This window comes from Watersipora subatra, chromosome 5, assembly GCF_963576615.1.
Source record: "Watersipora subatra chromosome 5, tzWatSuba1.1, whole genome shotgun sequence".
In the NCBI taxonomy this organism is placed as follows: Eukaryota; Metazoa; Bryozoa; class Gymnolaemata; order Cheilostomatida; family Watersiporidae; genus Watersipora; species Watersipora subatra.
This window is the reverse complement of record NC_088712.1, coordinates 39,211,747-39,234,600: the sequence shown is the minus strand read 5'-3', so window position 1 is coordinate 39,234,600 and position 22,854 is coordinate 39,211,747. Positions and strand designations below refer to the sequence as shown.

General features: G+C 34.3%; 1 protein-coding gene across 1 annotated transcript; it reads left to right on the top strand.

The window, feature by feature from the left end:
• Positions 1-1,491: 1,491 nt before the first annotated feature.
• On the top strand, positions 1,492-19,896 carry LOC137396289 (FERM domain-containing protein 6-like). Its single transcript, XM_068082485.1, has 11 exons — positions 1,492-1,953; positions 5,314-5,404; positions 6,879-6,946; positions 8,792-8,868; positions 9,541-9,706; positions 11,478-11,699; positions 12,570-12,641; positions 15,012-15,177; positions 16,821-17,096; positions 17,451-18,154; positions 19,275-19,896. Exons 1-11 carry the CDS (start codon positions 1,861-1,863, stop codon positions 19,566-19,568), a joined length of 2,229 nt encoding a protein of 742 aa, XP_067938586.1. The 5' UTR covers positions 1,492-1,860; the 3' UTR covers positions 19,569-19,896.
• The last annotated feature ends 2,958 nt before the right edge of the window (positions 19,897-22,854 follow it).

Here is a 22,854-nt window from a genome sequence, read left to right as displayed (position 1 = left end):
TTTGCTTTCTGTTTTAGATTTATTGTGTAGATACTTATCCTCTGCGCTTTGTTGGCACTCCTTATGATCTCTCATGTTACATCGGGTTATTAAATTAATAGTTTTATAAAACAAAAGTAGTATCTGTCCAAAGTGAGAGTTAAAAAAATTATCGATAAAACTTGAACTCATGTCATTAGGTTTTGTAAAATGACACTCTCACACTCTCACTAATCGGCTGCTCTTTATAATTTTGAAATAACGGTTCCGATACATAATCTCTGTGCTTTATCGTCATACCAAACGATCTCTTGCTGCACATGAGTTTGCCCGGTAGCTAGAGTTAATAACCCAACCAACCAAACACACAAAAAATTATATGCTGTTGTAATCATAATTTCATGGCAAGTATTACCAATGTAATAATAATTCTAAAATGTCTATGCACAGTAGTTGTCTCAAGTCAATTTCCTAGTATCTGGTCTCAAGGAAAATCTGTGAACAGCAGATAGCAGGCTATAGCCCCTAAACCTTGAAACATGCAGCCATGATGTATTGGCAAAGCTGTCGAGCTGAGTGTCTCATGTGTTTACTTTGTAACTCTGAACTCTGTGCTATGCGTGTAAATGTTAGTAATTTGCAAACATTTGCTACAGTGTTCTGTTTCTGGCATGGATTAAACAGATTATGTAAAGAGCTGTTTGAAGTATGCAATTGTTTCCTGCAGATCTGTTTATGGCCTGCCTGATTTATTATTTTTGTGGCTGCCGTCAAAGTCGAGGTGTGCGTTTGAATGAGATTATCTTGAGCTTATGGGGCCAATTTTTGTTGACCAATGGGTCTTAGCATCCTGGTGTGCTGACACGTTTCAAGTTCTTGCTACCTTGAATCATCTGCTCAGTGTATTCAGCCTGGTTTTGCTAACCAGTTAGACAATGGGAAATTTATTTACAGTTGTTAGTGTGAACTTTGTACAGTATATATATAAAAAGAGTAATGCTGTATGTAATTAAATGATTCATCTATTTTATACTTAAAAAATTTTGATTAGAGAAAGTCAAAAAAATAAAAAGTTTTATAACGCTTTGGTCAACTTATACGAGTTACCGGCTTTCTCAGTAATCTTTTAGTGTATAGTCTTATAGTCTCACTTAATTATAACTCTTTCTTGTGGTGAAATGCAGGCAGTTTTGAATTAATTTAGCATTGGTTTGACAATCATCTGACTGGATCTTCAAATATGAATGTATCTATATAAAACTTGCAGATTTCATCTCGCTAGAATCTGAAAAATTTGCATGACCAGGTCTCCGGCACTGAATGTCACATGTTGCAAAACATTGTATCAATTGCATCATTTTAGTCTTCTCACAAGTTAAAAACAACTTGAGAAAACTGCGGCATGACCAGTTGGTAGGTCTGTAAAGATATTTGCCATTCCCAGCGTGATAGATATCTCTCTACATTCAATCTCAATTTACATGTAATGCAATACCATAGGCAGAGGCGTGTACGAGTGGATAGCAATACGTGTTCAACTGTAGCCTAACATAGCCATTGGGCGCATATTTCCCTGTTTTATCTACTTGTGCTTTTGGCCACACGCCCACAGAAGGCCATAGTTGAGCGAGTAACAACAGAAGATTTTAGTTAGCGTCAAAGAGTTCTCATTGACATACTTTTCGCAGCAGATTCCATCTCGCATCGGTTTTTATATTCCACATAGGCGGTATCTATCACAAAGGATTTGTATCTAATGGTAATTGCTCGACGGATGAGGTTTCTCCGCGGACTATTCAGAAACATCTGCTGAAGTGAATTACAAATACATGGCTGAGGTTGCTTTTGGAAACAGGCGATTTACTTTAACTACTCATCAGCATGAGTGGAGAAGGAAGGAAGTCTAACTCAAGCAAAAAGAAAATCATTACCGTTTACCTTTTAGATGGATCTAATATTGAGATTCCTGTGCAGGTAATCTTTCATTCACCTTCATATTACTGCCTATAACTTTACACCAATTATTCAAACTTTTTTTGACGACTTTTGTATCATTGAGTGTACATGAATGTAGTCTGATTATATGAAGTATTATACGTCATCACAACTTCATTAAAATGGCAGCTCAGAGATGTTTTAAAAAAATGTTTTTAATCTTCATCGCTACTAGTTACTAATAGATAGATAAAATTGAAAGTATAAAAATGTTAAATTTTTAATGCAAATAGGCCTACCTACTATTTACGCAATCTGTTAACATTGAAAGCATGTAAAGATGGTTTTAGCTTGTTTTTGCATGATCTTTGACCATCTTCATGACTGCTGAAGTGATCCTTAAATGGCTGGTATAACTGACACAACCACTAGTGGCAGACAATCAATGCATACTTTAAATTAAAGCAGTCATACCTCTTGTCATTTATTCAGAACATGTCAAAGATTTCTTTGTTTACCGGCTGAAGTGAGTCAGTTCAACACGAGTTTAGGGTTATGGCTGCTAATGGATATGTAAACAAAGATAGCTGATGTATTTGTTACGCTGTGAAACTGGTTAATATAGCTTAAAAACTGAGTCTTTAACACTAAGAAGTATATCAAATCATAGAGCAAAAAAAGTAGACCACAGAGCGCAATGATTACTCCTCAATCAAAAAATGTTTGAAATGTAGAGCTGCTTTCTAGCAATTTGTACATATTACGGTTAGAGATCACTTACCCGTAGCATAACACTTTTTCAACTTACAGTATTCAATAGGTTAGCATACTTCTACAGAGCATGTGTGACCTAATGTTCTAGAACGCTTGACACGCAAACAACAGGTTGTTGTTTGATCTTCAAAATAGACCACCAATTATAGCAGAAATGGCATTCAACCTTAATTTGCTTTCTGCAACTATACATGTTTTTAGTTGTGGAGGCTCCTTTGCAGCTGAATTCAGGCATGTCTAGCCAAAATAATAAATCTATCGCTGGTGCAACATGCCATCGGTGGTGCAACAAACCATTGCTGGTGCAACAATGCTTTTAAAAACACTCAGACATACGCGTTGGTCGAGGAATTGCTCACACAGCATTCTATCCCGACTTTAATAAAATTAGGTCAAAATGGAAAATAGGAGGTTATTACTGTCACTATACTGCTTAGTGTAAAGGGATTTAATCTTTATATCCTAATCCCTTGAGAGCCTATTTTAAGTCCTGTCACAGCAAAACTTGATAAAATCTTTTTTTACAGCTTTACGTTTTCCAGCTGTCTATGCTTAGACAATGCTTCTCGTTGATGAATCATGAAACAGATTTTATTACATAATGCTAGAGGTCTGCGGCTTCATCAGACTCTAGAAAATTAACTTGGTGGTCTACCACGATGTTTCAACATTTAGCACTGAGATAATTTATTTGTGTTGATATCTAAGCTGCAGAATGATCCAAAAGAAAAAAAACTTTCAAAACAATGAGCATTGGCTTATATTTGTAGAAATTCCAAACATAATTCATTCAAGACTTAAGTTTATAGTAATTGTCATGGTAAAACGAGGCAACTAAGACTAACCATTTGTCAGTGTGCTTCTTTTATCTTAGTTTGAGCTACTTGATTTATCTGACTAAGCACTTCTTAAATAGTCTGAAACTTTCTAAACATTTCCAAAAGAGTGTTTACACATCATCCATTTTCCTTGTTGATACTGACAGAATACAAAATATTAAACATTAACCACCAAGTTTTGATGATGATTTGAAAATTTTTACTCTCACTTCAATTTCATGTTCTTACAGTTTTCTTGCCTATTCTACATTGCAAGTCAAAGTTGAATTTGCATAGGAAGCATTCAGCTCACAAGTTTTTAAAGGTTTTAAGCTCAATATTTGACACTTACACTAAAAAACTAGTCAATTCAAATCAAAGGTAACTAGTCTGGTAACGATTAAAAACATTTCACACCAGTCCTTGATTTTAGGTGACAATCAACCATAAAATAGATTAAATTAGCCAGCAATTTCCCATCTAGATAGACCATTTTATATATCATGGCAATAGTTTAGTTTAAGTCCAAGTTGAAAGAAACATTTCCAGGAGAGAAGTACTGGAAAGCTAATCATGTAGTAGGCCTACAGCAAAAGAATTTCTTGAGTGTTTGCAATTTTTTTTTAAATCATTTGTACATATCCTACAAGCTCATTTATGTTTTCCTCACCAAAAAAGTCTGATTTTAACTGAGGTATATTGTGCGTTATGATTTACTGTTTATATTGAAATCCTGTAACTCGAGGTGGCTACAAAACAGTATTTGGACCAAGTTTTTTCTACATTATATAGATAGTCTGTCTTTATTGAGCTGAAATCAACAAGCTGGTTTTAACAACAGTATTCAAAACTGCCCAAAGTAAAGTTTTAAATGTGAAAGCCTTGGCCTATTAATTAATTAAAACTTCAATTTGAAAAGGAGAATGTTCCTCCGAATTCATTAAAGTATTTTAGCTTTTCTTGATATTTCTTCACAGTGTTTGGTTTTCTTGCGTGTAACTCTTTAAGAGAGATATATATTACACTTTGGCACACGTCCATTAAGCAACTTTTTGAAGTCCCCAAATAATAAAATCTGTAGCAATATAACCTACAAGAATTAAGAGACAATGGCATCTAGGAAACCTAATCCCTGATTGGATAGGCACTTTGTCTGCCCTCTTTTTGAATTAGGTGAAATAGCAAAGAGTAACAAGTGGCACCTTATAATAGATTGAATCTTTATCAAACCTACAAAACAGGTGAGCCGGCATCATTTTTTTACGCAGCATGCGTTACCTCTATTTTTGTGCTGATGTAAATCGTTTTAACATGAACACTATTAGCAATTGTTTTAGACTGACACACTATCGACATTGTTTTTAACAGTGACAATATAATAACTGCTGAGCGTTCACTGTTTAATAAGTTGGTAGAAAAACCCACTCAACTTCATAATGTTTCATTAAATCAAGATTACTTCAAATAAACTTGCAACAGGGGAAGTAAGTCTGTTCAGAGACATAACTTCAGCGCCGTTAATTTTTCTCTAGATTTTTTCTCAGAACTTCTAAATTACCCTATGGAAACTTCTATTGTTATAACTTGCCAATTTTATTTAGAATGCAAGCCTATCAAGGATCAATAAATTATTTCTATAATTTTAATTGCCAGCTTCCATCATCGGGTTGCAACTAACGGTTAAAATAGTTCAAAATGCTCTCTGACCTTGACCGAAAAACCCTAACATTATTTGTATCTTGCCTTAATATGATCAGCGATCATTGTTGAATGTAAAGACTTTCATTGAAATAATTTTGTTTTACAGCATAAAACAAGATACGGCGATATTCTAATTAAGGTCCGGAAGCACTTAAGTCTGAGTTCTTCTAATGTGTTTGGTCTAGCATATAAAACAGGTAAGCTTGGTTCAACATACCTACGCAGTTGAGTGAAAAGATTGATATGTTAATTGCTTGAATAAATGTCTGTTTGAAGCTCTTGAGCATTCCAGCTCATACTCAAGGGCTAGGAAAGCGCTCAATCCTGAAATAATCCTCTGCGGTTACTGCTACAATCGCAAAAGAATTGTGGCTGGCTGTGGTTGATTGATTCATTTTTTAAAACACAGGCTTTATAGGCTGAAAGTAGAGTTTTTTATCTCTCCTTACTGAAAGCAAGCTTAACAAGTTAAACTATGTAGTAAAAAAGGAAATTTCATGCAGGTCTACTGCACAAGTAAATATGGCTGTTTTAAACATGTCCCAGAACTGAAACCAATAATTCCCATCTAAATCTACTAAATGGAAATTTTTGCAGTCGAGATACAAAAAATAAATAGAGTAGTGTTATTGAGGGAATCTTAGCAACATGATGATCTCAAGATTTTTCACAAAACTGTGATGGTGTCTCTAAAGCTCTAGTGTAATGTGCTACTTGATATATGCTAGTAGGCTATACTAACTTTTCTTGTAAAGACTTGAGGCAAATTTCCATTGCTTACTCTAGATAAAAGTTTGATTGCAATGATGCAATTCCCTCTACACGGTGTTTTCTCAACATATATAGCAACTTTCATACATTTGATTACCTTGATATTCCTTTAGCTTTGGCCTAATTTTGATTTTTATCATTCAAGACTTTTTGGCTATATACTACATTTGGTGAACATGCAGCAACTTGCATGAACTTGTTAGCAACAAGGTGTTTTTGTCTCTAGAGTAGCTAATGGCAACTACTTTTGTTGTAACAATTAAATTAAAGTTGGTTAAGTTGGTTGACACATTGAACTGTGCATACGGAAATATGATGCGCGATTCTGGTTCATGTAATTGCTATTTTTAACATTATATTTACTAGTTTGTGGTGGTCAATAAAATCACTTGTAATTTTTAATAGTTTTATTTTAGCATAAAAATACTGGTTCCTGTTAACAGGTAACTTTAAAGCTACGACTCAGATAACTGCTATTAACAGAACTAGCCAATCACACCACATATGTTTTAAGTTGGTTTTGTAAAAACTATCAAACTGTTAATTTTATTAGTAATCAACTCAATAAAAAAATCATTGATTGCAGCCAAAAATTTGGACTGACATATTCAAAAGTTGCTGCCTACTTTGAAAACATCTAATACACCTAATAATGGTGCTTTAGGCAACAAATTTGTATTAAAGTTTTTAGTATAAGGTTATTTATTATTTTTTGCTAATGTTTAAATGCATTCTTTTGTTTTCCTATGTAGTTCACAACATTAATGCTAACAAAATTACCGTTTCCTGTTGCTTTTTCTATGGCCTGGTTATGCTATATCACCAAATGCATAGCCTATATATTGGCAAATTTTGTATCATTTGGAGATGAGAAAATGTTTAGTGAAGCTACTGTTGTAGAGCGTGGTGACTATGCTTTTCTTGACCCGCTATGGAAAGTCTGGAAAAAGGAAAGAATGACAAATCAGGTTGGTTAGTGTACTTTTGGTTTTTGTCAAGCAGCAATAAGCTGGTGATTATTTAGAAAGTTATCATGAATAGAAAAATAATAAACTGTCTCTGAAAAAATCTCATAAACATGGCAGCTTTAGAAAAATATCGAAAAAAAAAAATATTTTAAACTTTATATTATGGCATGAGATTAATTATGTGGCCAAATTAAGAAAAAAAATTCTGTATAAGTCTTTAGTTTATATATTAAGCATTCAAATTGTTTTTAGCCAAATAGAACTTTCAAGCGATGGTGTCTTCATTCCTTTCAGTAGTTTAGCAATTGCACAAAGAAAAAAGCTTTATTCTCAATTAACGTTCTGATGCCTAACTTTGTAGACACAAGCAAGTCCTCTTATCCTAGACAATATTAACAACTTTTCACCAACTGCGAAAGCAGCTAAAATAATTTGATTTCTTTTGAATTGAATATCCTGTTCAAGATCCAAGCTTGATATTGATATTTGATATTTGATATTAGCTTGACTTTGATATTTTTGCGGTATCTTAAAAAATAATAGTCCAAGGAACTTGAAGCTTTGGAATATACTGAAAACGTATTACGTACAAAGCGAACACATTTTTTAGGCATTCCAACAACCAAAAGTAAAAAACCTGAAGCAAAATAGGAAGCCAAGTTTGCTCTGGTGTATTGTCAGTTAAGAGAAATGCCTCTTCCCACTCCGAGTACTTTGCCCACCTAGACTTCAAAGTCTTAACTTAACGAGCAACTAGAACCTGTCACATTTTTAGTAAGCTATAATGAAATGATCCTTGACTAGATTCATTCATCAAACTTCAAGTTGTAAACAATGACAGATTTTTTATTCCTTCCGAAATTGCAATTGATTGCAGTTCAAACAAACATTTGCTTTAAAGAAAGAACACTTAGTATGGACAAAATATCACATGTTTAGTCAACTAATATGAAAAATAGCTTTAAGTTTGTTTTTTACTAAACTGGATATACTAATCAATGATGAATAAGAACATTCCTTTTGGTATTTCAGCTTATTGCAATAGAAATAAGCATGAGCCATCAACAAAGAAAGATAAGTCACATGCTCCGTGAGTTATGTAGAATCGATGATATACAGCAAATTTCATGACAGGCACTAGCAAAGAATGTTGAATCAACAAGCTTGAGATGTTATTAGTCGAGTTCAAGCATAGGGTCGTTGGCTGCTTGCATTCCTTCTTGTCTGACCAACAACTATAATCAAAAACATGTTTCCACATTCTTGGTCTTCTAAAAATACTAGATAATTAGCTTTATTCAAATTGAAGGGCTCTAGCAACATTATCATCAAAGCTCACTCTTTCGTTACGTCGTTTCATGTTATGACCTTTTGTCTGCATGTACATGAATAGAGCAATAACATTCAATCTATGGAAGGAAAGAAGGAATCTGCTTGCCTTTGTTTTGCGCATCTGCTTTCTCAGTTTTATTGTTTGTCACAGCTGTTGTGAGCTATAACAGGGGTTACACTAGTTGATTGGTCTTTTGATATGTCCGTAACACATATGGCAGACGCAGTACGCATAGCTAACCTCATTTCTAAAGCTCTCTCTTGTCTTGCGATATGAAATTGTTACTCCTTCCCACAATTATCCTACTCACAACCAGCAGAATGGAATGTTTTTGTTCATTGCCACCGCACTTGCCAAATTATCTTGAGATATGTAGCTATGGCATGATCACATTGGAATGAAGGGCAAGTGGCTTATAGAACTAGAAAGAATTTTTGAGCTGATTATTTTCTGACAGTTTTGGCATGACGTTGAATTATTCATCAAATGATGGAGATTGTTTTCTCTTCTAGAGCTTGGACTCCAATGGCAAGGGGCGTGTCATCTATCTCCGAGTACAGTATTATGCAAACGCATCACACCAGTTCCGGTAAAGTGATTTTTTCAACTGCGATTGAGTGGTTTTCATTAAATAATATCAGTCAGCAAACACAGACAACAGTGAAGTTTTTGAATGCAATTGACTTGCCAACACAGATTAGAACTGTCAAATTAAGCATACTTGTAAAACTTCATGCAGCGACTAAAAAGCACACACCTCCCCGAACTGACATCCAAGCGCTTTTTGATTAGAAAGAGCTCACATGGCATATCAAATTTAAAATATTGGTTAATTTGATGAAATAAAATCACCCATTTCAATGATATTATAATCACAGAGTTAGTTTCTGCTCATGTTATTTGTGAAAAAATAATTTACTAAAGTTGTTTTAATTTAGCTTTAAAGTTGAAATCTTTAAATGTTTTGCGTTTTAAACCAGTTGTCACTTAATGCAAGAATCAAACAGTTAAGGAATTTTATTTATTTTTGTTTCTGCATATCGTTGGTGTTGTTGCCAAATACTCAGGTGTAAATAATGAGGTTGAACTTCATCCAACTAATTGAAATGCAGTTACTATTAGCTTCTAAAACTATTTTATATTATTCAAATAAGAATTCTTTTTGTTTTACTATTTCTCCTTGGGCCAAGGTTTTTGTGCCAAACTTGTAAAAGTTGTCTTACAGGTCACATGTTTTAGCATTTTGTTTATGCTACTGCAGGTCAGAAACCGACAAGCAACATTATTACCTCCAGTTAAAAGAGAACTTCCTAAGCTATGGCTTCAATTATCCAGACAACAGATGCTTTCTGTTAGCGAGCTATGCAATATACTCAGACGAAATCCAATGGAGAGAGTTTGATCCAAGGGCGTATTTTCCTGCAAGGGTATGTGATGACGCACTTAAAAACATTGTTCAAGATTATGTAATGCTAGCCATCTTGCTAGAAAAAATACAAAGCAAACAGATTTTTTCTTTAATTTTTTTGCCTCGCCACAGCATGTATTCAATACTTTAGCAAACATTAAAAAATGTGTTTTTGAAAAACAATAACAATGAAATTTCAAAGCTAAAGTCTAAAATCGAAAGCATCGCAAGTGGAAAGAAGTACACTATGACAGATCGGGTGTTGCATATTATCTATGTTATTATATTATACATTGTATGTTATTATACTGTGTTGCATATTATCCTTATCGCTATGTTATTAGTTCTGATTTACTATTCCACAACTTTTGCAATTAGATCACAAGCTTTTAAAACACTTTCGTTCAACTCACTCCATAATTCTTAATTTTCACCATCCTTTTTGTCTTTTTATAGTATGTAATGACAACAATTTTGTTGACGATTACCAATGACAATAAAAAGCTATGCAAGCATACGCATTTTATACATTCACACACACAACCAAACACACACACACACACATACGCACACTTAATTGTACCCAAATATGTATGGGTACAGTTAAATATGCAATGAAAGTACTAGCAAATGCACATGGTGAAACTTTCTGGCCCTTGGCTTCATTTTGCATATCTGTGGTCTTTATTTATGCTTCTGGTTAGTAGAGCATTTCCCCATCAGTTGTAAGGCCAAATCGGCAACCGACTCTCGACTGACTGAAAGTTTAAGCAAGGGTTGTGTCATCAGCTGGGGCACGGGTTTGGGCAAGGGTTGTGGCATCATCGAGCTCTCCTTCACTCTGTGCTGTTGCCCCTGCAATCAACCTCTACACAAGATCTACTGAATAACATTAATTTTGCAAATAATCTATGCAAGTTTTTCTTTTGCAAAGTCAATTGTTTAGAAAATCAACCTAATTTTAGTCCAGAACTATGAGTAGGTTAACTATTGTAAACAATCATACCGAAAGAGAACTTGCACTTGACAGTGTTCAAAATACACTCAAGTAAAGTTAATTTTGGAGCATCATCCATTGTAAATAAGGTTTTGTGGACCTTTCCCATAAGTGATCATTTGAGTTAGAATGGTTTTCAAGCAAAAGAAGGTGGAGCATGAAAGTCAGTAAACAGCTTACAATGTGGAGGCCTAGTAACAACCCAATATGCAAACCATTGTAGCAGGCTTGAAAGGTGAATGTATTTTTATGCATACCTAACGTTATAATTTTATTTTATCTGATGCAATCGATAATAAGCAAGAGGAATTTGCCAGCGGCTTCCAAACAAGATGATACTTCAGACAAGAATGTGTATTGTTTTATCGGATTACTGAAAAACCCCAACAAACCGCCACAGGTGTATTTTATTGCGCCTGTAACTTTGCTTTAATAAAATGTGTTTCGCTTATGCGTCATGAAAATAACTACAAAATCAAAAATTGAGTTTTTATCTTCAACAAATAAAAATATGACTTTGGTAGATATATTTTATTGAGATGCCTTTCATCTTCACTGAAGTCTATGAGAAAGTTGCTACTAAATATAGACTGAGAGCTTTTTTCTCTTGCAAACTTACGCACACTGGCAGTAAAGGCTATATTAACCAATTGGTAGTATCTAAAACCGTTAAACTAAAAAGAAAGAATTATAATCGCAGGTCTTAGGTATCTAAGGCTTTAGTATCAAGTGATATATGCTATGTACAGATGAACTGAGCATCTTCATAATCTGTGAAACTATTTGATGGCAGGTGTTGAAAAGCTATGGCACGCAATTTATAAAGAAACACATGCCAACTATTGCACCAGAGAGGATGAGTCCATGCCAAGCTATGACAACTTACATCAATGAGCTCTCCAAGTCATCACCATACAATTACAACATGACATTCTACCGACTTCAATCTTCTAAATCAGACTCGGCCTTTACAGTTAGACTAGGCCTTTGCCCAGAGGGACTGGAAATTTATGAGGTAACTGTCTTGCTTCAAAGCTTCTCTATTTTGGTCCCTACTTCTCCTCTGTTATGTCATAAGTAATTGTAAGCACCTGTCAAGACTTGTTGTTCAAGCTATAAAACTAGAGTTTTCATTTGTCATACTACCACTATTACTAGTAAAGTAGTACCATACTACTAGGACACTTATGTATTCGCCCATCTAACTTTCGCGTCTTCTCGGAGTCATCCTCTCGCAAAAATTTCATTAGCGAAACTAAACTATCATAATGAACGAGCGAAAACGCGGAATTAAATAGCTTTGTTCATTGATAGTCCAAGAAACAAAATTAATGGTAGCAAGCAATCAAATTGCATTATCAATATCTGCCACACAATTCTACCTGCGGTTTACAATACAAACTAGTCTCAAATTGAAAGATATTTTCTTAATGGTGAACCGAACCTGAGGAATCTAATTATGTTTGTTCCACTGCATTTATTTTCACATCACTATATTTTCGCACTCATCAGAGCCGCGAAATTAAGTTGCATCGAAATTTTACTCTGTATGCTACTCACGAAACTAAATACTAGCAAAATATAAGTGTTCTAGGGTAGTTCATTGTTAGTCTTATCAAAATTTCTAGGTTTAAATGTAAGCAATGAAAAAGAGCTTTGATCTGGTTTAACTTATTTGTAAAACCGGTAGGGGTAACTCAAACCTCTACAGAATTTTGGTCTCTAACAATTTTTGCAAATTTTTGTGAAAACTATTTTAGAGTTCGACTTGGCTCTCAACGAGGTGCTGATGTAAATTTACTATTTCAGATTTTTTTACCATTAATCTAATTTGTGATAATCTGGCAAGGATTAGCCAAATTCGAATAGCACGTTTTTTTGACAGGTTGATGAAGCTGGGCTGGTTAACTTCTTAAATGGTTGCACCTGGTCACAGATCAACTGTATCCAAGCAGTGGTGAGTCAGTTTGTTTTTTATAATTATTTGAAGTGTACGGTTATTTTGCCCACACGCATCTACATGTACCTTTAATACCTATATGTTTAGACATATATACATTGTATGTATATTAAATATATATTACTTATTATTTTATTATTATATATATTACTTTGCTCTTTTATATTTCCATAAATATATAACTGTATCAAAACTGTATCAGATCCAGGCCTTTGTGTGTATTATATTAGTGTTCAACATTTCAACATCATACCTAAACACTTTGAAATTTTACTAAGTTCACTGTATTTCTATAAAAGGCAAGCCGATACTCTTTTAAAATTTATCATTTTTACCAATTTTATTAAAACAAAATAAAGGTAATTTATACAAATATTTTAAAATTGTTACACTTAATTGGCTACACACTAAAAATATAATGTTAATAGTCATTTCTCATTTTGGTTTAACGCTTCAAGATAAATTTGCACAAACCGTTTGTAGGTTTCATCAGATGATGTAGGTTCATCTGTATCACTGGGATTTTTTTTCATGTTTGAGCTGATCTGATTGCCAATATTTTTCAAGATTAAAATCTACAAAAGATCTACCTTAACTAAGTTGCTCACATCAAGCAGCAGTGCGATTATGGCGTTCATTGTTGCAAAGGGACTGGAAGAATAGAAAAATATGAAGCTGCAACTTGAACAGACTATGCGATATAAATCAGACTACTAAAGCAATGATGACAACTAGTGACACTATTTAACCACGATCAAGCTTTGTTAAATTCAATTTTGAACCATCCTTGCTTTCAGATTATTTAAAACATAATTAAGTTGCAAATAACTGAAAAGTACCAACACCCTCTGATAAATCTACTTAAACTTGGTGTAAGTTCATATTTGACAACCGTTATCCATTGTCCTCCTGATAAATATAGAAAACTATAATTATTGGTGTTGATGTGATTTTTTTTTGATAAAGTTCCTCAACCGGTTAATGATGTTCATTAGGCTTCCGCAGAGTGAATTCCATTAACTCGTCGTCGGAGCCATTATGGCAGTTGAATGGGACCTCTTGGCTAGGTGTGCCAGACAGATTTGGTGTTGACACCACAATTGGCTAATGGGCCAAGTCTGGGTTAAGCTTTTCTTCATGCGTTATAACGATATAGATGTGATCAAATTGTTTATATATTTTATTGAAGAGTTTTTATTATATTTTCCTAAAATAATTGTTATCATGTTTTCTTGAGCTTCCATTCTGTGGAGGATCTTAAGCAATATCAACAATTTTGGTGTAAAGGAGGGTAAATTTTCTTTTCAAAAAACTTTAGAAAAATTCATATCATTATATGAGAATGCACGCCCATTTCTAAACTTGGAAGTACTTTTTATGTGTCTACTTGGTAAACAGTAATTATTCTATAAACAAAAATGGTGACCAGCAAACAAATTCAATAAAGTGTTTTAAAATTTACTGAGCCTGTTGTTGACACAAGAAGCAGCTTCCTTAGCGTATAAGCTTAAATTATTTGCAATAGTTTCAGCAGTGACTCCTAACGGTGCCACAAAAAAATCTATGTTTTTCTCATTTATCAACTCTTTCGGTTATCAAACACAACCATATATTCCAACTATTGCAAAAAAATAATGCATTTTTGCATAACTTGTAAAAGGTTAAACCCTAATGGCACTGACTAGAGAGTAAGTAACTCTATCAACATGCTGGGAGATTTACAAAGACTGCTATGTTACATGTGTTTACCTGGCCAGTTGATTCTACGTCAAAACATAAGAATTGAATATGACGTAGGCACACCATCGGTTAGCAGCCCAAGTTTTCAAAATAGCACAGTTTCTCCGCTACTTGCTATACAGCTATGCGGTTGATGCGGTTAACATAGATTAATTTCAATGATCTATTGTTTTTCTTCCACCCATTGTTGAATACAGAATAGCCAATTAAAAGCTCCTATTTGTTACAAGTGCAATGCAGAATTTAACGCCCTAAAGCACTTCAATTTCTTTTTTATCCGAGATGTTTGCTTTTGGTAAATTGGCCCTTGAGGGTTTTTTCAAACTCCACATGAGAAACAAGTTTTGAGCAGTTTCACATTGTCGTTAGGCAAGCAGTTAGCTCTGTTGCAGATCTTAAATACTGTCAATTTGCGGTGGCTAAATATTTTTGTCAATCTTAAAAATATTTTTCTAACCACTGTGGTATAAGTGGTTATTTCTGCTAGCATTCTCAGCATTGCTAGAAATATAGTGAGGTAATCCAACATCTAACCAGAGATGTTTGTACATTGCACAGATATTTTTAATATATTATCTCATAATTGTGTTTTATGCAGTCATAGACGGTGATTGTATTTCATTTTAGAAACGGAAATTAGTAATACTGGTTCAATCAAGGCGGTTAGAATTTTACACGGATTCAGAAGATTGGTGCCGAGAGCTGTCAGAAATCATAAAAAGCTGTCAGGAATTGTACCAAGGAGTGGAAGAGGGCACTCACAGACTCCATAATGATGAACATCAAAGCATTTGTAAGTTAGTAAAAGTGTTTGATATGCGTTTTATGTTCAATTGTCAAACACAGGTTGAGCAGTACACCATGAAAGATATATTATCTTTGCTTTGGTATTCGGGGTGTTTAAATGAGAGCCATCATTGTTTAACAAGCTGTCAAGTTTTGCCTCAATGAAATCACACCCATGTTAACTGAATTTCGGTTCACCAGAATTTGACAAATTAAATTATTGTTCTAAACAAATTAGGTGAGCATTTTATTACGCCTAACTTTCTAGCTTTAAAAATTGCATTTTAAATGCAAATATTTCAACATTCTTTGATTCACCAGACATAACAGATATAATTGTTGAGTGTCACTACAGCACTCAAGTTCTATTGATTTGTTGACAAGTTTGGGCAGGTTTAGTAATTATTTTACAATCATTATGTTTTCATCGTGCTAGTATTTCAAAAAGCTTTTGTCTTCCACAACATGGAAATGACACAAGCCTCCCAGTCAAGAGAGTTTTGCTATTCGCAAACTTTTACCTGTTGTCTCATGCTTGTGAAAGATATAAATTGTGAATGATATTTGGGGAAAATGTTGCGTAAGCTATTCTATTTTCAATATGTTCTAAACTTCAGTTGTTCTTATATCTAATTGAGCAGTTCTACATGCATCCACCAACCCTCACCTTTTTAACAATTGGCATAGTTAATATGCAACTCGGGGATGCCTCCTAAAATACTTTTAGCATTGTAACTTAACACAATTCCAAACTCACATCATCCACGCAATGGAAGCATAGTGAAGGGTGCCCAATATGATATCACCATAGCTGACATAGGTAGTGTGCGAACTCATGCTACTTGATGCGTAGTTGAAAATTTTCTCTAAATATTTTGTCACCCGTTAATATTGACGTGGCAGTTTACAGTATAGCATGTTTGTTTAGTCATTGCTAAAAAAATTTCATCCGATTTATCCAAAAGACTTCAGCAAATTAAGTTTTAATATAATATCAAAAACTGCTATAAGTGAAGAGAAAAGACAACTTCAAATTTATTGACACAAGTAGGCTTAAACAGTTGCTTATTGCATACCAGATCATGGATAAAATAAGGTACATGCACAAAAAGTCCTATTCTGTTAAAACAGAAATCATGTTCATACTATACATTGTGAAAACTTTAATTAAAATTTTTGATCGCTTTTCAATAGATATATTTTTGGCTTGAAAATATATATTGCTGATGAAACAATTTACAAACAGTCTCAGCATAATTTCCATAAAATTAGTACAAGAAAATCTCACATCTCATCTCATTAAAACCACACTTCAAAGTGATTTTGGCTGAGCTGTTTCTACCACAACACTATTTCAGCACTAAGGATTTGCTAATTAATAGCATCAAGTAGTACTCTGATACCGTTAGCTTTTTGGCAACTTACAAAATAAGAGTCACTAGTAAAACCCATCAAAGCTTTAAGCAAACATTCCAATTATCCACTAATTTTCTTTAATGTAACACTGATATTGATTTATCAGATGTATTTGAGGTGAACAAAGAAGCTCTCTGGCAATCATTATGTATTGCAAACCGTCTTCAATTGAATACCACACAGATTATCACACCGTGGTAATGCGAAATAATGTGAAGAATTACGTAATTTCAGCATGCCCAGCATTCCGAGAGACTTATATATACAGTGATGAACATGACTTGGAGCTGGAATATGAACAACACCTTATGGATACCTTGAGATCAAGCAGCACTGTGAAATGTGATCCGGAGTATGTATCGACTGATGATATTTCTTTGTCAGACATTTATGGTTCCGCAACTAAATCAGATATGGCGACGCGATTTTCCATCATTAGTACAACTAGCTCTACAACCACTTCTGGCATCGTCAGTGATCGAACTTGCTTGAGCACGGAAGCAAGCCAAGGTGAGTTGATTTAAGCTATTTTATACTTTTAACAAGAACACAACAAACTTATTATTATGTTAGCTACTAGGTAATGAGAACGTGGTAAAATATTGAATGATGAAATCATGAACTTGCTCTTCAGGTGTGCAATTGACCTTTTTTCTGCTTAGCAAAATTCAAATAATTTGAATCGCACTTTTTTCGGGGAAGAATTGGGCTATTTTGTTAAAACAAACTAGCTAGGTGTTTTTTTAAACTGACTGCCAACCTTTGAAGTTATCACTTTGACAAATTTTAAATAATTTAATCGATTTAGCAACAGTGTACACCATACTTATGAAACTCTTTATTGAGTATTTGTCTCAATTTTAGAAGACCTCATTTCTTCTGGTACACGACCATCCAGCTGTGATTCTCTTTTGGACTCCGAATACGAACCCTCATCAGAAACCCGCTCTGTCACGGTCCAACGTACCATCAGTGAGCCCAGCAAAAACTTTGAACATTTGCGATTCAAAACTCGACGGTCTCCAAAGAGTACGCCTCGACGCGCCTTATCCGATGAAACCATAGATGAGCATGACTATGAAAACATAGCAATCATTCGAAAAGTTCTTGGAATTAATTCTAGTGTTTCCGAAGAACCATTCAAGCATCCACCCAACCGAATGCTTCCACATCGCTCAAAAAGCCAGTCTTCCCGAACATCAGCCGTCAACTCATATGCTCACTCAAACATTCTAAGTTCCATTTCTCACCACGTTTCTTCTATTAGTGCACCACTTCCTACTCAGAACCGATATAGCCTTATTTCTAGTTCACCAAGTATGGAGGAGCTCTTACAGGCCTATACACCTCCTCCGAGCTACAATGAGATGCATGCCAAACAAGGTGAGATATTACTTGCAGCGAGCAGACAAGCGAGCGAAGATTCGACTCGATCCACTTCCTCTGGGTTCATTTCACCAACCAGCCCACAGAGAAGTTCTCCTGCATTAAACAAGAGCTATGCTAAGAAGCACACTTCTACAAAACAGCGCAGTGTTAGCCACAAGCACCCTACAGGGAATACTCAGGTACAATCTCTTTTAATTTAGTTTGGTTAGCATTTTAAGTCAAACTTTCTTTCTGAATGGCAAGTTCTGGTTGGATCTTGAGTGTCTCTAGAAATCAAGAAACAGCTCTACTTTACATGATTTGATGTTTAAAAATATGTTGTGTAATTACAAATTAGATAAAATATTTTCATATGTTATGTAATTTACGTTATTTAATTCATGATTACATGACTTTTTTAATGTAATTATAAATTGCATAGAAAAGGTTTTAGCCAACAATTTTCAAATACCACATGTTTAGTTTGGCATAAAAATAATCTCTTTTTGTGCACAGTTAGCGTTTTTATTGGAAATAGGTAAGAGCTGTGGTCAAAGGTATTTTTGCATTCTCGATTTTTCTACAAAATCCATTAAAATGACACTGACAGTTAATTACAAGACCGACACTAGCAAAGTAAGTGGTTGATCTCATTGTGGCGCCATTAGATGCTAAGATTAAATTGCTATCAATTCCATCTTGAATATATTACTTACTTTGGAATTGTCTCCAGTTAAAGCGCAGTGTAACTTACAATGCTAAAAGCTTATTACCACCTTTTGCTTTGCTAAGTGGTTTTCAAAGATAGATCTGCATTAAAAAGTTTGAAGGTTTCCACAGAAAGTTTTTTTTACTTTTATCACTTGTGATTGTTTTTGATGTTTGAGGAGATCTTACTGCCAAAATGTTTCAAGATTACAATTGAAAAAACTTGATTACAGTCAAATTTCTCTGACCTAGCAAAAGTGAAATTATGGTGTCTATAATTGCGAAAAGACCAACAGAATAGAGACACGTAACACTGCAACTTGAACGCAATAGCCGATATAATCTATTGCAACAACAACTAGCGATGTCATTTTACATGTATATGTATTTTTAGGTAATCGGGATCAAGTTTTATCGATTTAATCTTGAAACATCCTGACTATCAGATCACCTCAAACATCAAAAACGCTCGAAAATGATTAAAAAATACCTGTACTTCCTGATAAAATCTACAAATTTTTTGCTCAAGTTCATAGCTTAAGATGTGTTTTTGTAATGTATACCTTCACTAGAAAAAACTACACCATTTAAAACTATTGATTGTGATTTTAGATAACAGGTACGCCTTCATTGCTGGAGAAACCAACCAATTGTACTTGTCAAAAGTTGTCACACCCCGAAATCGACAAACTTCGTCTTGATGTAAGGAAAGACCTCGTATCTCTGCCGATGATTTCTGCGCTTTGCAATGACAAGGAACTGTTAACAACCGCCAATAAATGTACTTGCCTGACAAAACCTCGAGCTTCTCGACCTATTAGCTGGCACTGCCACTCTAATCCTATATCCATCTTTCCGTCAGCCCCGGCAAGCAAGCACACAAACCAGGCTCAAATATGCCGATAATCAGTCGGAAATTTGCGGTGGTAAATTTTTTTAGTCTACTTCATTAATTTTAACCCATCGTAGCGGATAAATACAAATTGCTCAATGTTGTATATTTGATTTATATTTTATATAATGCGCTTATTTTTTCATGTCATGCAAGATGTTTCCAAATGTCATTAAATTATTCACAGACTATTTCATTACACCTGTAATCTATTTTTGTAAATAGTTTTGCTAACAATGTTTTTAACTAAACTTACCTACAGTCATAGCATAATACTTATTTTGGAAGATAACCATCAGTATTATTTCTGTATAATTATGATATATAGATGATGCATATTTATTTTCTGTAATTTAACTATTGTTGTGTTGTGTGAATAGATCGTTTTGGTGCTGATATATTGTAAGGATTATCAATAATTCAAAATTCTTCTATTAAGGATTCTTTAGTTTTTAAATTGTCAAAGTTAGTTTGGGCTTCAGTTAGTATGGTCCCCATCGGTTGGTATGCAAAACACCAACTTGTTTCTAGATAAGCTATTTTGTGAAATATGTTTTACAACAAATGCACACAACTAACAAGGTCCCTTCATTATTGTGAAAATGAACTTACACAATTTTTTAAGGATTTTATCAGAAAGTATCGGTATTTTTCTATCATTGCGATTGTTTTTGATGTTTGAGGTGATCTGATTGCCAGGATGTTTCATGATTAAAATCAACAAAACTTAAACGTGGTTAAAAAGTTCTGAAGAAAAATGACGTAATGACATCATTAGTTGCTATCATTGCTGTAGTTGATATTGGCCATTACTCTCAAGTTGCAGTGTTATGCGTCTTTATTCATTTAGTTTTTTTACAACTGTAGATGTCATAATCGCGAGTTCGCTTGACCTGAGCGTTTTAACTACGATCAAATTTTGTCGATTTTAATCTAGAAACATCATTGTGGTCAGATTACCTCAAACATTCCGAACAATTTCAAATAGTAGAAACATATCGATATTTTCTTATAAAATCTGCTCAAATTTTGTCCAAGTTCATCTTTAAAAATGCGTCTTCTGTTGAACTTTCAATAAATAGTTATAGACAGTCATGAACACGAAATGGTAAGAGTTTCAGCTCATACACCCAAAACAAGCTTTCCCAATAAGAGCATTTGCACCCAAGAGTGGACAACTTTTAATGGCTTGAAAAGAGTTTTTATCAAAGGAAACCAACCTTTAGTTTAGAATTTCATCTATTTTGAAGTTGGACGCACTTTTTTTTAATTTGAAGCAGCCGCCCAAAAGTCTTAGCCTGCTACTCTAGGCATGTTTCGATCGTTTTTTAAACATGCTTTTAACTGTATGCAAATTCAACAATTCGATTTATACCACAAATTAGTATTGTCTTCATTAAAAACAACTAATGCAGCAGCAAAAAATTGCATAGTCAAAGTATTTATATATTCTTTGCTATAGTTATTAAAGCTACACTTTGTTAAGTTAAGCAACTAGCCAGATTAGGTTTGCACTAACACCACCATCCTTGCTTGAAGTTTAGTGAAGTCAAAACAACCAATTGTAAATACCAGTAAATTATTGCTAACCACGTAGGTGCCAGCAAGAAAATATGTTGTCATACTGAAATCTGAAAAACAGAAACTCACAATTCCATTCATTGACATTATTTAGTAGCTGTTACATGTTCCACATCAATACATCAAAGGCTTCTAAGAATATGAGCTGGTGGTCCGCAACTGTTTTTAGAATTTGAGCGTTTACCCTATAGCACTCTCTCCCTCTCTCACCATCTCTCTCTCCTCTCTCCCTCTTTCTCTATATCTACCTCCTTCTCTCTCTCCTTTTCTCTTTCCTTCTATCCCTCCTTGTCTCCCTATCTTTCTTTCGCTATCTCTCTTCCTTTCACTCTCCATCTTTCACTCCCTCTTTCCTCTCCTTCTCTCCCTCTCTATCTCTCTATCATTCTCTCAGTACCAAAACATTGACAATGTCGGCAGTCATGGTTATCCTCCACTTCTGATTGCCAGGAACCTTCTTGACAAGTTTCAACAGTGGTTTACCATTGTCATTTGTTGACTGTTTTTACTGAGACACTTTCTCTAGATTGCTAACTATTGACTTGTAGAGAAGCGCCTCCGCTTTTTGCCAGGTTTTGTTAAAGTCATGTGGGATTGTTAGCCACCTTTTTCCTCCACGCTGGAGTGCAAATAGGAGCAACGGTTTAGTCACCATGACCCAACCGGACATGGTACATGAGCAATCGTGGTTGGATGCTTTTCTCAATATAAATGGTTCTAATGTGGCTCAAACCCCTGAGATATTGATTATAAGCAAGTAGCTTAACCACAGAATGACGACTGTTCCTATACCATAGCTTCTGAAATATCATGTCAGACGATTTGGAGTAAGCCTAACTTTAACCGACACTAGCTAGCTATCACTGATATTATCGATTAGAATCGAATGCATGCTGTATGCTAGCAAGCTGAGTATCAAGTGGCCTAACCACAGAATGACGACTGTTCCTTCACCATAGCTTCTAAAATATCATGTCAGACAATTTGGAGTAAGCCTAACTTTAACCGACACTAGCTAGCTATCACTATATTACCAATTAGAATTGATTGCATGCTTTATACTAGAAAGCTGAGTATGAGCACATATATTATCTTTTATATTTATAGGCTGTGCGGTTGTTTAAACTTGATGATGTTCAAGCAGCTCCACAAACTACATCAGCTTAAGTAACTCAACATATAATGTTACTTACGATTAATATTTTAAAATAATAAGCGTACTTGACTGTGGTTGATGAGGCTTATGCAAACTTTTAGGACAGACAACTTCAAATAATTTTGATTTAGGATGGGTTATTTGGGCAATGAACGTATCAACATGAATGCTTAATGTGCAGTATAACATAATATTCAATTTTTAGATTCCAATTTTATTTAATAAAAGTTAAATCATACTAATTGCCTAGCTTTTTTACATAAAAATCTTCATTGTGTTCAGTCACTACAAACTACTCTGGGTGTTCCACAAATATCTTTCGGTCTTGCATTGGAAAAAAAATGTTTATACTGCATCGTAAAAATTACTTACTGCAAAAAACCAATGTGCACTGTGTTCAAAAAATGTTAACTAAAAGAGTAAAACAACATTTATTGTCAAATTTATGGTCAATATTGAATGAGCAAAGCATTGGGTTGCATTTTTTTTCAAGATGCAAAATCATACACAATTTAATATTCAGTACTGTTTTTCAATTAAGACACACATAAAAAAATGGTTAT

Coding starts and splice junctions, on each gene's coding strand:
- LOC137396289 (XM_068082485.1), top strand. CDS start 1,861: ATGAGTGGAGAAGGAAGGAAGTCTAACTCAAGCAAAAAGAAAATCATT. Junction 8,869..9,540: donor AACGCATCACACCAGTTCCG/GTAAAGTGATTT, acceptor ATGCTACTGCAG/GTCAGAAACCGACAAGCAAC. Junction 11,700..12,569: donor AGGGACTGGAAATTTATGAG/GTAACTGTCTTG, acceptor TTTTTTTGACAG/GTTGATGAAGCTGGGCTGGT.